Below are 17,284 nucleotides of genomic sequence, written 5' to 3' on the forward strand. Positions count from 1 at the left end.
GTTGTTTGTTTTCATTTATAATTTTAAAAGCTCAACTGTTGGTGTGAATTTATTATTTTTCATTTTTTAACCTATAATTATCCAATTCAAAATTCATGTTCTAATGTTTCACTGTGAGCTTAAAGGTGGCTTTAATTTATGAAGCAAATCATCAAATAAATTCATTACACGTTTAAGTTGGGGGTTAACAGACATTTTCTTAATTTTGTCATGAATTTGTTTTTCCTTGTCACTTAAAGAACACATAGAAAAAATAGACATTACTCATTCTTTCAGATTTTTAAAAGATATATTTTGACATAATATTTTTTTGCCTGACACCAAGTACAGATTTATTAAAAAATCCTCAAATGTAGGAAAAAGATGTGATACCTGAGTGAGTGAGGCATAACTGGCTAAATGCTGATAAAGTCTCTCATTTGTGCATTGAAACCAGTATCAAAAGGGAGTTATGCCAACACTGTGCTGCTGAAACCAGCAAACTCTAAAATACCTTTTCGCAACTCAACATGATGATTTATTTATTCTTATTTATAATGTACCATCAATTAGCTTGTGAAAGATAAAATATAATTCACTTTTTTTCTAATCAAGACCTACTGAAATTACGCTTTGCAAACTGGAGGAAAAGCAAAAAGAACTTAATGATTTGCAGGAGGACTCCAGAAAGAATGAAGAGATGGAGCCAAAGCAAAAAGAATACCCAGCTGTGGATGTGACTGGTGATAGAAGCAAGGTCTGATGCTGTAAAGAGCAATATTGCATAGGAACCTGGAATATCAGGTCCATGAATCAAGGCAAATTGGAAGTGGTCAAACAAGAGATGGCAAGAGTGAATGTCGACATTCTAGGAATCAGCGAACTGAAATGGACTGGAATGGGTGAATTTAACTCAGATGACCATTATATCTATTACTGCGGGCAGGAATCCCTCAGAAGAAATGGAGTAGCCATCATGGTCAACAAAAGAGTTCGAAATGCAGTACTTGGATACAATCTCAAAAACGACAGAATGATCTCTTCGTTTCCAAGGCAAACCATTCAATATCACAGTAATCCAAGTCTATGCCCCAACCAGTAATGCTAAAGAAGCTGAAGTTGAACGGTTCTATGAAGCCCTACAAGACCTTTTAGAACTAACACCCCAAAAAGATGTCCTTTTCATTATAGGGGACTGGAATGCAAAAGCAGGAAGTCAAGAAACACCTGGAATAACAGGCAAATTTGGCCTTGGAATACAGAATGAAGCAGGGCAAAGACTGATAGAGTTTTGCCAAGAAAATGCACTGGTCATAACAAACACCCTCTTCCAACAACACAAGAGAAGACTCTATACATGGACATCACCAGATGGTCAACACCGAAATCAGATTGATTATATTCTTTGCAGCCAAAGATGGAGAAGCTCTATACAGTCAGCAAAAACAAGACCAGGAGCTGACTGTGGCTCAGACCATGAACTCCTTATTGCCAAATTCAGACTTCAATTGAAGAAAGTAGGGAAAACCACTAGACCATTCAGGTATGACCTAAATCAAATCCCTTATGATTATACAGTGGAAGTGAGAAATAGATTTAAGGGCCTAGATCTGATAGATTGAGTGCCTGATGAACTATGGAATGAGGTTCATGACATTGTACAGGAGACAGGGATCAAGACCATCCCCATGGAAAAGAAATGCAAAAAAGCAGGATGGCTGTCTGGGGAGGCCTTACAAATGGCTGTGAAAAGAAGAGAAGTGAAAAGCAAAGGAGAAAAGGAAAGATATAAACATCTGAATGCAGAGTTCCAAAGAATAGCAAGAAGAGATAAGAAAGCCTTCTTCAGCAATCAATGCAAAGAAATAGAGGAAAACAACAGAATGGGAAAGACTAGAGATCTCTTCAAGAAACTTAGAGATACCAAAGGAACATTTCATGCAAAGATGGGCTCGATAAAGGACAGAAATGGTATGGACCTAACAGAAGCAGAAGATATTAAGAAGAGATGGCAAGAAAACACAGAAGAACTGTACCAAAAAGATCTTCACCACCCAGATAATCACGATGGTGTGATCACTGACCTAGAGCCAGACATCCTGGAATGTGAAGTCAAGTCGGCCTTAGAAAGCATCACTATGAACAAAGCTAGTGGAGGTGATGGAATTCCAGTTGAGCTATTCCAAATCCTGAAAGATGATGCTGTGAAAGTGCTGCACTCAATATGCCAGCAAGTTTGGAAAACTCAGCAGTGGCCACAGGACTGGAAAAGGTCAGTTTTCATTCAAAGGCAATGCCAAAGAATGCTCAAACTACCGCACAAATGCACTCATCTCACACGCTAGTAAAGTAATGCTCAAAATTCTCCAAGCCAGGCTTCAGCAATATGTGAACCGTGAACTTCCTGATGTTCAAGCTGGTTTTAGAAAAGGCAGAGGAACCAGAGATCAAATTGCCAACATCCACTGGATCATGGAAAAAGCAAGAGAGTTCCAGAAAAACATCTATTTCTACTTTCTTGACTATGCCAAAGCCTTTGACTGTGTGGATCATAATAAACTGTGGAAAATCTGAAAGATTTTACCAGACCACCTGATCTGCCTCTTGAGAAATTTGTATGCAGGTCAGGAAGCAACAGTTAGAACTGGACATGGAACAACAGACTGGTTCCAAATAGGAAAAGGAGTACGTCAAGGCTGTATATTGTCACCCTGTTTATTTAACTTATATGTAGAGTACATCATGAGAAACACAGGATTGGAAGAAACACAAGCTGGAATCAAGATTGCCGGGAGAAATATCAATAACCTCAGATATGCAGATGACACCACCCTTATGGCAGAAAGTGAAAAGGAACTCAAAAGCCTCTTGATGACAGTGAAAGTGGAGAGTGAAAAAGTTGGCTTAAAGCTCAACATTCATAAAACAAAGATCATGGCATCCAGTCCCATCACTTCATGGGAAATAGATGAGGAAACAGTGGAAACAGTGTTAGACTTTATTTTTCTGGGCTCCAAAATCACTGCAGATGGTGACTGTAGCCATGAAATTAAAAGACGCTTACTCCTGGGAAGAAAAGTTATGCCCAACCTAGATAGCATATTCAAAAGCAGAGACATTACTTTGCCAACAAAGGTCTGTCTAGTCAAGGCTATGGTTTTTCCTGTGGTCATGTATGGATGTGAGAGTTGGACTGTGAAGAAGGCTGGGTGCCGAAGAATTGATGCTTTTGAAGTGTGGTGTTGGAGAAGACTCTTGAGAGTCCCTTGGACTCCAAGGAGATCCAACCAGTCCATTCTGGAGGAGATCAGCCCTGGGATTTCTTTGGAAGGAATGATGCTAAAGCTGAAACTCCAGTACTTTGGCCACCTCATGCGAAGAGTTGATTCATTGGAAAAGACTCTGATGCTTGGAGGGATTGGGGGCAAGAGGAGAAGGGGATGACAGAGGATGAGATGGCTGGATGGCATCACCGACTCGATGGACGTGAGTCTGAGTGAACTCTGGGAGTTGGTGATGGACAGGGAGGCCTGGCGTGCTGCGATTCATGGGGTCGCAAAGAGTCAGACACGACTGAGTGACTGATCTGATCTGATCTGATCTGATGTGGTAATGATACTTTTTTAATGTCTACAGATGGATTTTTTTTTTGAGAAGCATTAAATACACCTGACTGCTTTAACACTTATACTATGGTATATACTCAACAAATACTGATTGAATGAATGGATAAATGAAGGAGAATTGGAAAGTTGTTCGTCTCTTTCAAAATTTAGAACTACAAAGAGGGAGTTAAATTTCTACCATACTTATCAGAATTAGCTTTTTATTTCAATACTTTATAGTTTTTACCATAAAATACCACTGAATTAATTTGCCCTACTTTGCGTTTGGTATGAACTTTTAAATCAAAGTTGTTACTTTTTGACAGATTAAACTTCAGAGGTAGTGAGATTATGTAGGAGAAAAAGAAAGCTGCAAAGAGTTTTCAAGCTCCAACAGTTTCCTTTTCTTCTCCTTACAACCACACAGTATTTTTCCCCAATATGGTATCATTTTGAATAATATTGGAACTTCTCTTTAGGAGACACACACATAAGTGCTATTCATGAGAAAAGAGCATGGCATACCTAAAAATAAAGCCGTGCTTTGTTTTTTGTAAACCTTGTTTATGTTTATTTTAAATCTTAGGGGAAAGTACACTGTGGGTCTCCAGAGCTGTAAGTGGGTAAATAAAGCAAGTACTGTAATTTTTCAAAGCATTGCTGACTGCCAAGAATCTGATATTATCATTCCAGCTTACAGCAACTCATTTAAGAGTATTAATATCCTGTTATTTGCAAAGGAATTCACAAGGAAACCTAAAACAATTGGAAAGACAATGGAAAATATTATATAGACTTTTAGATGAATCAATGATGATTATACAGACTTATAGATGAAAAATAATGAATTAGGTTTCTGATAAACTGAATTAAATAAAAATGCAGATGAGGTAGTCAGGCTTCCATTTCCTTGTTCTTTTTTGTGTTTTGTGACCACAAAGTTATTTTCCTCTGAGGATTTTTTTTCATTGGATTACTTGTTTGGCACAACTGATACCAAGAACCATAGAAGCTGAAAATGGGGTGACAGCCTGGCCTTGCTTACCTATATTGTCTTTTAGTAAGAGATGATTTCTATGGGCCTCTGTGTTGCTCACCTCCAGGGAGCATCATTGGATAGAATGCTCCGAGACTGCTGCCCCCTGGGGTTGTGCAGTGGTGCTGACCACAAGTACAATCTGTGCTGACTTTGGCTTCAGGAATATTTTCCATGGATGGTTGTAGTAGGAAAAACATTTTCTGATCTTCATGGCATTTATGTTTTTTTAACATTCCCCACAGCCTACAAACAATGTCAGCCTGCCTAATTTTAAATATTTTTTCTGCAGAACTTGAACCAGAAATAAAAGTAGAAACTTGATAAGATAGATACCATCCTGTGCAATGAATTTAAAATCTGAAAGCACAGAGGTTTTTTAAATGGTAGCAGGAAACTGGCCATTCAAGAAGATGGTAGCGTGTTGAGCTGGAATCTAATTTGTTTACACAATTAGGATTCTTCTTGGAATTCTCAGCTCTTCTCAGTTAAGTGGAGATTCAGTATGGAGACTATTTCTTTTGAACTTTCAAAACACTTTTTTCCAACTCCCAGTACAGACAAATTTGCATAAGATGGGTAGTAGACAAGCCCTCAGGTTTAGTGCCTTATATTTTAAGCCAATTAAAGTGCAAAATGCACATGCATTCACAATGGAATGAGGAGTCATTGTCATTTTTAAACATGAAAAGCCTGAATTTCAGAAAGGAAAGGTGCTTGGAAGAATTTGCCAGCTAATTAATATTAAAAATAGAAAACAAAGGTACGTTAATAGAGAAATAATGTTTTTTTAATCACCAAAAATTACTACTGGGAAACAAGACAATTTATCTTTTTTTTAAATTTTATCTTTATTTTGTTCTAATTTTGTCTTTAAAATTTGAGTCTTCCTCAAGTTTTACTTCTGTGATTTTTCCTCTCCCTGTCCATTCTGAAATCTGAATTCTTACCAACATTGTTAGTCTGTAGAGTGTAGTATTATAATTAAGTACACTGGCATTGTGAATTGTGTGGATTGGTTGATAATGGGAGATTCTGTACATGGGTGACTCCCTCTCTCACAACCAGGGTTCCTTGGACAAACCACTTGACTTGAGCTTGTACTGATTTGAACATTTGAGAAATGAAGATAATCATAATATTTGCTTCGTGTGGTTCTTATGAGCAATAAGATAGGAAATATCTGTAAAGTGCATCTGAACACTCATAAGCAGTGCAGTATTTATTGTGTACCACATGTTGTAGCGTTTTGATTTTTTTGTTATAATGATTCATGTTAATTACTCTCTAAGGCGTGATATATAAGCATTCATAAAACATATGCTAGCGTCTTTTTCCACACTTGAGTTTTATATATCAGGTTTTTCATTTCCCAGGGTCAGGACCTATATCATTTTTGGTATTGTTTTTAGTAGACTTTATTTTTTAGAAGAGTTTTAGTTTCACAGCCAAACTGAATGGGAGGTAGAGTTCCCATGTACCCCTGCCTCTATCCATGAGCAGAATCTCCCGTTATCAACATTCCCCACTAGAATGGGACATTTGTTATTACTTATAAACCTTTATTGACAAAGTCCATAGTTTACAATAGGTTCATTCCTGCTGTTGTACATTCTATAGGTTTTGACAAGTTTCTGACATATGTCCACCATTCTGGTATCGTACAGAGTAGTGTCACCTCCTCAAAACTCTTCTGCACTCTCTCTCTCTCTCCTTCCCCTCCAGTCCCTGCAAACCACGTCATTTATTGTCTCCATAGTTTTGCCTTTTCCAGAATGCCGTCATACCATCAAAATGATGCAATACATAGCTTTTCCAGTCTTTCACTTCTTAATACACATAGACATTTCCCCCATGCTTTGTGATGGCTTGATAGTCCATTTGTGGTTAGTGTTGCAAAATAGCCCATGTCTAGGAGGACTACAGGTTATTTACCTAATGCAGCTGCTGAAGGACACCTTGACTGCTTCCAAGTTATAGCAATTAAGAATAAGGATGCTATGAACATCTATGTGAAGGCTTTTTGTAGACTTATATATATATATATTTTATTTACTAGAGTCTCTCATACAAAGGTAAGGATTTTTAACACTTAGCATTCCACATCTTAGGTCCGAAAGAACTTAAACATAATGTATTAGATACAAGCAAACTGAAGATCAAGTGACCTAGTATTGATTGTTTACAATCAATACAATGTACCTCCTACTGGGAGGATTCTTTTCTCTTACTGGGAAACTGTCACCTAAATATAATGAAGAAAATCTATTAGAATGACATTTTGAAAATATTACCAAAGATTTGACATGGTGAGCATAAGGACTGAGAATTATTGCACCAAGTGATATAATCAATTTTTTAAAACTAATAATAATAAAAAATAGAAGCTGTAGCCATGATATTTTTCTCATTGTTTTATAACTGCTCATTATAATTTTATTATGACTTTTTTCTCATAAATTAGGCATTGTGCATTTTCAGTTATGTTTTATATAGTTGGATTTTTGAATTTTTTCCAGTGGCTGATGCCCTCTGAACTGACTGAGTCTTGTGGTTTTCACAGGTTGTGGTGGAGAGCTGTCTGGGGACACGGGCTCCTTCAGTAGCCCCGGGTACCCTAACAGGTACCCCGCCAACAAGGAGTGTATCTGGTACATTCATACAGCCCCTGGGAGTAGCATTCAGCTCACCATCCACGACTTTGATGTGGAGTATCATGCAAGATGCAACTTCGATGTTCTGGAGGTAAGAATTCAGATTGTTTTTTAGCACGTTACAGGATTTGGGGTAGAACCAGAAATCACTCTGCAAAAATCCCCAAATTCTTTCCAGTGGCCAACAGTGTTCTCTTCTGGATGTTGGGGGGCAGGTAATGTGACTGGGAGGTGGTGCCAGGAAACGGAAAGGAGGGAACCAGGGAACCGGGTGAGGGGGACTGAGGAGGGTGAGCCAAGGAGGGGAGCTGCTGTTGTTGGCAACGTGGGCTTAATCCTGCTATGACCTTCCGAGGTCCCATGAGGTCTGTTCCTCAGAATCACCCTTCTCAGGACACAGGCTGAGGCATTGGTCCCCCATCTCCCATTCGCACTGATGGAGGGTGGCACTTGGGATTATCAGAACCACATACTTCCAGTCTGAGAAAGCTCCCTTGGGAAGGCAGTGGCTGGCAGAGCGTGGAGAAGAGGCGAGTGCTTGGTGGGTGGAGGGGAGCAGGACAGTGAGCCGAGGAAGTGCCTGCAACTGCTCCAACCCTGCTACCAGCACTGTATCACAGATAATGAAGATGGCCTTTGAGGATCAATTATAACCAGCTGTTCGCTGCAGGAATCTAGTCATCAGATAATGTCCAAGTACACAGGAAATTCCTGTCACCTCAACCGTAGGGACTGCATCACGACAAGGTTTAGTATCTGGTAGAACTCAAAACTCCATGAAGGTTGTGTGTCTGTTTTTGTTTTGTTTCTCTGCTATACCCTGGGGCCATAGAGCACTTGGCAGATAGTAAACACCTGATGTCTATTTGTGGGATAAATGAAAATCTCCAAGCTTCTGACTGCCATGCAGTGATAATGTACATTTATTGTGATTGCAAAGGGAATCCAACCTCCATTTTCCCACTTGAACGTTAACTAATCCTGGGAGGTAAGAGGGGAATTCTGTCCCCCTTTTACTGCTGTCAAAACAGAGGGTCAAAAAGATCAAAAAGGATTTTTCCACAACCTTAAGGACAGCGAGTGGAAGAGCTAAGAACTGAACCTACCCACCACTGCACAGTCCACATCAGCCAGTGTCAAAAGACAGAGGTGGGCAAGACACTGAAATGAGTGTGTGTTTATAGGACTTCACAGGAAACTTTAACACTTGAAAACCTTAATTACAAACCGAGTTGTCTCCTTGAAAAGACATGGGGTTCTCAAATCATGCTTTCCCTGAGTGGGCTCAGAGTCAGCAGGAATGGCACTTAGCAGCTCAAGTCTGTGCAGAGGAGGCCGATGCTGCAGAAAGTGACAGAACAAGGGCATCCTTGGGTTCAGCCCAGACCCTCGTCTTCACGTAAGTCCTGCTGCCCAGTCACAACTCTATCTCAGAAGAGGACCGGGTTCTGTGGCGGAGAGAGCAAAGTGGCTCCCGAAATTGATGAAATTCAGCACTCAGAGTGTGAAGTAGAAATAAGGCTCCATGTGGAAGGTTGAAATGCTCCCTCCTGCTGACAAGAATCCTCAGTTGCAGGAACCCTCTTAACTGATACAAAGGGCTGGCTGCGGGGTTTTCCGCAGTAATGTGAAATGTTCCTCACCCTTCATTTTCATATTCCAAAGCCCATGTGATTGCTGCCCACTTGGCAGAATGTAAATGGGTTCATTGTGCTTTGGTTTGGTCACACCCAGTACATGAGAAGGCAAAGGGCAGACCTGATCCCTGCGAGCAGCCTCAGGGGACAGAGCGACAAACAAGGCCCCTGGGCAGCAGTGTTCAAGCAAGATCCCCACAGAAAACTGGGAGAAGAGGCTGCAGTTTGCTGGGGACTTAGTTTTATCCGGACAAGGTGGTTTCACGTGTTCCATCAAACCAGGATTTGAGGGTATACTTTGAAGCCCTTAAATATTTGGGAAAATTTTTTTAAGACTAAAGTGAGTAACTCTTGCTGTAACACTAAAGTGAGTAACTGACTTGCTCTCCTAAACCTTGTTTGACATCTCTGCAGATGCTCAAGAAAGTGCTGTCATCAATCTGGGTTAATTTCTGGAAAAAAAAAAAAAAAAGAATTTTTTCCATCCCTCAGCACATGGATGCTGATAACATGTTAGCAACAGGTTTCATTTTACCCCTGGCGGGTGTGTGGCATGAAAACACCGCCGGCTTTCTCCACCCATCTGCCCTCCCTCACATCCTCCTCTCTTGTTCTGAGCATAACCCAGTGGGTCTTGCTGTCACCAGGTATGGGCTTACTTGGGTTTCCCCTGATTTAACCAGAGCCGATGGATTTTTCTCTCAAAAACCAGTGTCCAAAGAGCGGCCAGTTGCATTAAGCAGCAGCCCTTTGGTTACTCATAACTCTGGAATGCTGACTTGATTGTAACAATAAATGGAGCTAACAGAGCAGAAAGAAATGTTCAAAACAGATTAAAACCGTAGGCTTTGAAATGCTTTCTATCCTGAGCATTGGCTAAAAACACATGTTTTAATCTCTGATCATCAGGCCAATTCTTTTCCCCACAACGTTGAGTCACACGCTGCAATCCAGCGGACCACACCCTGACATTCTTTCCATCTTTTTCCTCTTTTGAAGAGTCATGTGCTAACCATTGGTTTTATTCGTGGAAGTGAAAAGTACCGTTCTTTTGTTTCGGTTAGAGAAACACTGGCCAATTCCACTTCAGTCTCTGAGAAAGGAGCCTAAAGGGGCACAGTGCAGAAAAGGAAAGCCACCCCTCAGTGCAAAAAAAACCCCAGACAATCGCTGGTTTTTCCTCCACTGTCTTTGTGAGCCTGACCCAGTAAGAGGGGAAGCGCAGAACGAAAGCGGCAGTGCTCACCCTTCTGGAGGCTTCTAGGCCCAGCCGACTCATTCCTGTTATGTTTGTGATCTCAAGGGGACCCTGAGCAGGGAAAGCAGAATATTTTGCTGACGTGCAAGTTTTCTTTGTTAGAACTAAACCCTTACGCTCAGTGCGCTGTCCAAATATGTGCTGCTTGTGGGGCCAACAACTGGAAGCTCAGGCTGTGGGTTTCAGGCTCTGAGCTCTGCGCCCTGGGCCAGGGAGCAGGGGACTCTCAAGGATGCTAAACCAGCAGCAGTGTGGTTTCTGCCCTTTGCCTGTGTGTACGTGTAAAGGGCCACACAGGCCTCTTCCTCCAGACCCCCTCCGATGGGACTGAGGGGGTCGGGCAAACAGCGCTCCTCCTGAGGAAAACCAGCACCAAGCAGCCTGCTCGCTTCATTCCTCTGCAATTACAGCTCTTGTGCTCGGCCCTCCTGAAACAGCGGCCTCATTCATTTTGGCCTGTCCCGCATGGCTGGGGGGAATTAATCAGACAAAGAAATCATTATGGATTCAAATCACACGCTCCTCACCGAAAGTAGGCTGCTTGTTCTCTCCTTCTCTGGAGAACACTCGAGTGATGCCCGCGTCAGTCAGCAGCCGCCCTGGGGTGGGCAGGGGCATGGGCCTGAGGATGGGGAGAAACTCAGGGTGGGAGAGCCACGCAGATGCAGGGGGCGAGGGGGCGGGGAGGGCATGGAGCCACGCTTTTCCAATTCTAACCTGAGTCTAGATTTAAATGGATGTTCTCGTGAAGGAGAGGGAAGGGCCCAGATACCAGCATGCCTGAAAACTGTCAGCAAAAAATTGGTCATTCTTCTACACATTCAAGTTTGGCAAGACTGAAAGTAGGGTCTCTGCATCTTTGTGTGATTCTTGTCTTCTTCATCTGCATACCCCAGCCCCCCACACACTGATTATCCAAGGGGCCCTTGAGAAGCCTGTGTGAGAGGCAGCCTGGGCCCTCGTCTCCCCCTCTACTGGGCGGGGCTACACGTCCTGCAAGATACTGGACATGCAGCCCAGAGGACACATGGGGGAGTAATGTGTCACTGGGGTATCAGGTCCAGTGAGACAAATAGTTGCAAGTTGGAGGAGCTGAGGAGGTCTGAGGACAAGTGAGAATGACATAGTGGGGCAGAGACCTGGTGATTGCTGAGCAGAAAGTGAATATTCTTCATCTTGCTCCTGGGAGTGGCCAGGCTCTGGGAGGAAATACAGAGAGGTCTGTAGGACTCCCTCCTGAGGACACCACAGAACACCCTGATAGAGGTTACATTTTCAGTCTCTCTGAAGGAGCAAAAGTTTCATATTAAATCCTAATCTGAAATATTCAGATTGCAAATAGAAAATCCTAAAAATGTAGCAGGGTGATCAATAGTCTTCAATGAACAAACAAAATGGCTTTGTGCTCAGACTATTCCCATGTGCCCAGAAGAATTAGCAAATCAGACGTGATGCTGGACTATCTGCAGTGCCTCTGCCAAAGAAAGCAGGAAATCCTATGCAGACTGGAAAAATTGAAGAGGCGCGATAAGAAGGTTCTGGAGTTATCTCCTCAGTTCAGCTCTACAGTTCTGTCTGATGGAACAAGCCAGCATTTTGTGGGTGGTTGAACCTGGGTGTTCCAAGGGCAGAGGGAATGCCTTTGAAAATCTAACTCAAGTTTATAGCTCCTGCCCACCCAGGGTGGCTGAGATTTCACTCTCTACTAATAATATTATAGAATCCAAAGGCTAGTGGTTATAATTGCTTACATATCTCTCTCAAGTTCTTTCTTCTCCATCCCATCGTAGATCTATGGAGGTCCTGATTTCCACTCACCCAGGATAGCCCAGCTGTGTGTGCAAAGATCATCTGAGAATCCCATGCAGGTCTCCAGCACTGGAAATGAGCTGGCCATCCGGTTTAAGACTGACAGTTCCATAAATGGGAGAGGCTTCAATGTCTCATGGAGAGCAGTCCCTGGAGGTGGGTGAACCAAGGAGGTATCACTAAATTCTTCAGTTGAACCTTTATTTAAAATTTCATGACATATTTAGAGAGTGCTATGAAGGCTACATCCTCTATTACTACTCTGACTTCCCTAATAGGGAGCATTGCTTTGGAATATACATTTCCCTAAAAAACACGATGGAGTTTAACTTCCCAAGAGTCACCTCGTGTGTGAAAACCAGCCAATGCAAGTATGCACTTCCATGGTAAAAGCAGAAGCAGGATGGTTGGTTAGACTCACTTGATCCCCGTGGGATTTCTGCTTGTTTACCAGCCACAATTTGGGCATTAGTAAAGTGGTAAATTACTTTATGCCATGTGTGTGGATGCTTATTAAATACCCAAACTATAAATGTGAAATTTGCCAATTCCTAGGAATTATTACCTTTTGTTATATAGTGACTTTCTGCCCAAGATCTTAGGCTGTCTAAATAAATGGTTGCAGATTTTTAAACATAAAGTATTAATGCACAACTCTGAGCAGATGTTAATTGATACAACTACTAATTAAAGCAATGTTTACTGAACGCTTGCTCTGTGTCAGGCACTTTTCTAACTATTCCACAAAGACTGTCTTGTTTAATCTTCACAACCACCCACTAAAGGAAGTTCATTTCTTATCCTCATCTTACTAATGAGGAAATTGAAGCTTAGAGAAGTTAGTGGCCTGTCCAAAATCACACAGCTAAAAAATGTAAAAGCAAAGATATGACTCCAGGCTGCCTTATGGTCCCGCTTCTGCAGGTCAAAGGTAATACAGTAAGTTTATTAGGTCTTTCCTAAAGTTAATGATTCATGAATTTAATAAAAAATTATATTTACATAGTGTTTAGATTACCCCAAAATGATTCTCAGTTTTCAGAAAACAGCACTGAATTTTCCCTTTCTAGTTTATATTGTCATAAATCTGAGAAATGGTGGGTCACAAAATTAGACATTGATAGGTATTTGATTACATCATAGGAATTAAAAAACTTAATGGCTGTGCAAAGTCCAGAGTATCAAATTTTTAAAATTAGATGTTAAATTATTTGTAAAATTGTATACTGTTGAATTGGGCTTACCTGGTAGCTCAGATGGTAAAGAATCTGCCTGCAATGCAGGAGACCCAGTTCAATCTCTGGGTCAAGGAGATACCCTGAGAAGAGAATGGCTACCCACTCTAATGTTCTTGTCTGGAGAATTCCATGGACAGAGGAGCCTAGAGGGCTACAGTTCATGGTGTAGCAAAGAGTCGGACATGACTGAACAACTAACACTCATACTTCACACTACTGAATTATCAAAATGCTTAGAACCAGATGTGTTATTCTTAAAGTATGTTATACTTTCAGAAAACAATGAAGAGGCATTTCATGGCTTTATGAAGACTCGATTTTATTTGCATTATTTTTCAATATTTTGAAAATAATGTGTGGCATCAGTATTTAAAGTATTTGAAGTCTTAGACACCCTTCTTTGTTTTGTTGGAATGCATAAATTAATAGTGAGTATTTAGCTCTTCAGAATGTTTACCAAAGACCACATTAAAATGGTGGTCAAACAAAGTAGCATGTTCTTCTCTGCTCCCAGATAACGGTGAAAAGTTTTGTGCATCAGAGATTCCTCTTATTATTGCATTGGGTCTTTCATCCACAGGTTGTGGTGGCATTTTCCAGGCTCCCAGTGGAGAGATCCATTCTCCAAATTACCCCAGTCCTTATAGGAGCAACACTGAATGTACTTGGGTCATTCAAGTGGAAAAACATCACCGTGTTCTCTTGAACTTCACTGACTTTGACCTTGAACCTCAGGACTCTTGTGTTTTGGTAAGTGACACAAATCTCAAGCATTGTCTCTGGTCAAACCTCTGTCGAAACATTGCCATGTCAAAACAGAGCACGTTTAGTGGATGTGTTGGCTAGGGATGTTTTCCATGTCAAATCATAGGAAACTCAACTATTAGCAACTTAAAATACAAGCACATTTATTTCTTACCTAAACACAAACTGCAAAGAGTCGGACACGACTGAGCGACTGAACTGAACTGAACTGAAACACAAACCAGGAGGTTTGTTTAACAACCCAGTCTCTGCTCTACCACTCTTAGTGAAATGACTTTTCATTTTTTGTTTGTTATCTCTTGGTCCAAAACTGGCTGCAGCAGTTCCAAATACCCTGAGTTCAAATCTGAAGGAGAAGGAGTAGTGTTAGTTGTTTCCATCTTTTTTTTTTTTTTTTCAATCAAGCAAGCAAAATTTTTACAGAAGCTCCCTTACAGATAATTGGCCAGAATTGGCTGCGAGAAAGATTAGGAAAGTGTAGTGGATTACGATAGTGAATTGATCAGAGCCACTTTCAGTCAATTATTATTAACTCTCTGAGGGTTCTCTCAAGGTTTCACTTTTCTTGAGCTCAGGATATCTTGATCTGCTGCTTGAACAAATCAGTTCAGGAACAGACTAGATGGTGAGATAGAGCAGAGGAGAAGCGCTATGGCTGTTAGGTGGTTCAAAAACTTTCCATCACTGTCAACAACTTTAATCCATTTCCACCTGAAACTAACGCCTAATGTGAGAGGGAATTAGGTTGTATTTTGAAACTTTATTTTCTTTACAAAAGATTTTCCATCTTTTATTTGTATTTAGAAAAATCTCATTCAAATATAAACCAGATCCTCTTGGCTAATGGATCTTTCTGTTTTAGTTTCCTGGCAGTTTCTTATACAAATTCCAACTTGCTAGCTTTCAAATTTAACTCAGGAAAATTCAAAAGTTGTTTCATAACTTTCAAAGTAGTCCAGTCTAATGGAATGGTTTCGAGAATTATTTTACAAGATTAAAGCATTAATCTACTTCAAAGTTCAGTTGATTTATGGCTATGTATTAACCTTTTAACATGTGTCTTCAGAGTCTAAATTGGCAAAGCCTTATATGAACTTAAGGTGTAGGGCATCCACTTTCCATAATGGTAACTCTCCTGAAAAGGACAATTTAAAAAATTTGAATGCTGTTTTACAGTGTTTTCCTAATGCAACAAGGAACTCACAAGGTAGTGTGAAGTTTCTGAGTTAGTATCTGATAGAGATATGAGTCTGGTATTTGAGACTGCTTTTGCCTCTGGGCACTTGCCGATCCAGAAGGAGTTAGCAGCATTTCTGAGAACTTTTCAGGGCAAAGGGGAACAAGACTTGTGTCCAGGATCTGAATGGGCTAAGAGTACTGATTAAACATCCTGAATCGTAGATAGAATGGAAGTAAAACAGCCTTCACAAAGACCACATCCCAGCTTCCAGTCACCTGAGTGGCCCCCAAATCTGAAGCCATAGGATGAGAGCAACCTTGCATTACGAATGCATCCAGGCCTTGAACATCTGACCAAAGCATTTTAAACTCTGCTTCAAAGGGAGATAAAAATCATTCCAGACTTCATTTCTAACAATAATTTTCATATGCAACAGCAAGCAAATTATCAAAGATATCCATATATGTGAGGGATGATGTACCATAAATGAGATACAACATGAATAACAGACAATGGAAATAAACACACTGATATGCCAGGTGCTAAAATTATCAGGCACACAGCTTACTAAGCAACTATGCTTACTAAGATTATGGAGATAAAAGTCAAACTTAAACCTTCTGACAAAGACTGCAAATCGTAAACAGTAACATTGCAAATTGAAAAATACTGAAAATTGAAAAAGTGGATAAATGCAAAAGCTGAAATTAAGATCTCAGTGGAAGGATTTGGGGTTTTTTTGTTTGTTTGTTTGTTTTATGTTAGACAAATTAGAGATGAAGAGAGAACAAGTGATAGCAGAAGAATCTACCCAGAAAAAAATATATATATAAGCAAAGGATGAAAAATACAGAACAGAGGTTAAGATATATACAGGATACATATAAAAGATGTAACATACATTGATAAATGGAGTAGTAGCAATATTTGAAGAACTAATGACTAAGGCTTTTCTAAAACTAATAAAAGACATCCGTTTATAAAACCAAGAATGCCAAGGAACCCAAACAGCCAAGCAAGATAAATAGAAAGACATACTTATCTAAAAAAACTTAAAGATTTTAATCTAAAAGATCAAGAAAAAAAGATTACAATCAGCCAGGGGAATTGGTGAGTGGGGGAACAAAGTATCTTTTAGGAAGTAGCAGACTGAATGCTGACTTTTCAGCAGTGATGATTGAAATGGAAAAAGAGATGGTATTTTAAATTTGGAGCAATAAAATAACTACCAACCAGGAACTCTGTACTCTCTTAAAATAACCATTAAATATGAAGGTGGTGAAACAATGCATTGAAACAGTAAAGGGGCCTTCAAGAGAAGTTTGAATGGACCAGAGACATCTTGTCTACCTTACAGTTGTGCCTCTGGTGGGTACTTCTCCATCTATTTCTCCCTCCTGCAGTCTATTTGGTTCTAGGTACAGTTTCTTCTCTCTGGTAAAGTCCATAATACATACAATTCAATAAACAAATGTATGTGAAGAAAATAAAGCCTAGGTCAAAGGCACACCCAGCATGGCGGCCCCGTTTCCCCTTCTGTGGCCGTGAGTAGGATTTTCCACCTATTTATTACATAATATATAAATACACAGACTGGGTTTTCTAGTAACCGTGGCTGTATCTCAGCATGCAGCTGGGCTTGACTTCATAAAATGTAGTGAGAGGAAACAAAAATGAGGATGTAAAACCTCAAATATGATCTGGTCTTTAGGCATGAAGATAAGAAAATGAATCCTCATACTGCTCCTGGGAGGAGTCCAGTCTGGCAGATGTGCTAAAATACAAAATGTAATAGTCCACACAGGTTGTCAGGATCAGGGCATTCTGTGTGAAGTAGCTGGGGTCTCCCAGCCAGTAGGGGGATGGAGTATCAGAAGCAGATGCTGATAAGCCCTTGAGCCATACTTGGATGTAAAAAGTGAACTGCACCGGCAGTGTGGGACACCATAGCGCCATGGTTAAGAACTTAGCTCTCCCTGGTGCTGAGCCTGGATTTTGCCACTTTTAGCTGTGACGTCCGGGAGAAAGCTAGTCTTTCAGCTTCAATTTCCTTAATCTGCAATGGGGGCAGTATGAATAACCATGTCAGATTTGTTGTTGGGATATTTAAGATCATATAGGTG

At 40.5% G+C, this 17,284-nt stretch overlaps 1 protein-coding gene across 2 annotated transcripts in view; it reads left to right on the forward strand.

Moving 5' to 3' along the window:
* The window catches only part of CUBN (cubilin), a 259,434-nt gene that overhangs the window by 111,190 nt on the left and 130,960 nt on the right, over positions 1 to 17,284 (forward strand). For both annotated transcript variants that reach the window (XM_086334167.1, XM_086334168.1), the window contains 3 exons: positions 7,184 to 7,365; positions 11,960 to 12,134; positions 13,797 to 13,966. In XM_086334167.1, coding sequence (XP_086190293.1) covers positions 7,184 to 7,365; positions 11,960 to 12,134; positions 13,797 to 13,966 — 527 coding nt within the window. The remainder of the gene's footprint in view (positions 1 to 7,183; positions 7,366 to 11,959; positions 12,135 to 13,796; positions 13,967 to 17,284) is intronic.

Source organism: Bos grunniens, chromosome 13, assembly GCF_055505025.1.
Source record: "Bos grunniens cultivar Pamir isolate PY7600 chromosome 13, Bosgru_T2T1.0, whole genome shotgun sequence".
NCBI lineage: Eukaryota > Metazoa > Chordata > Mammalia > Artiodactyla > Bovidae > Bos > Bos grunniens.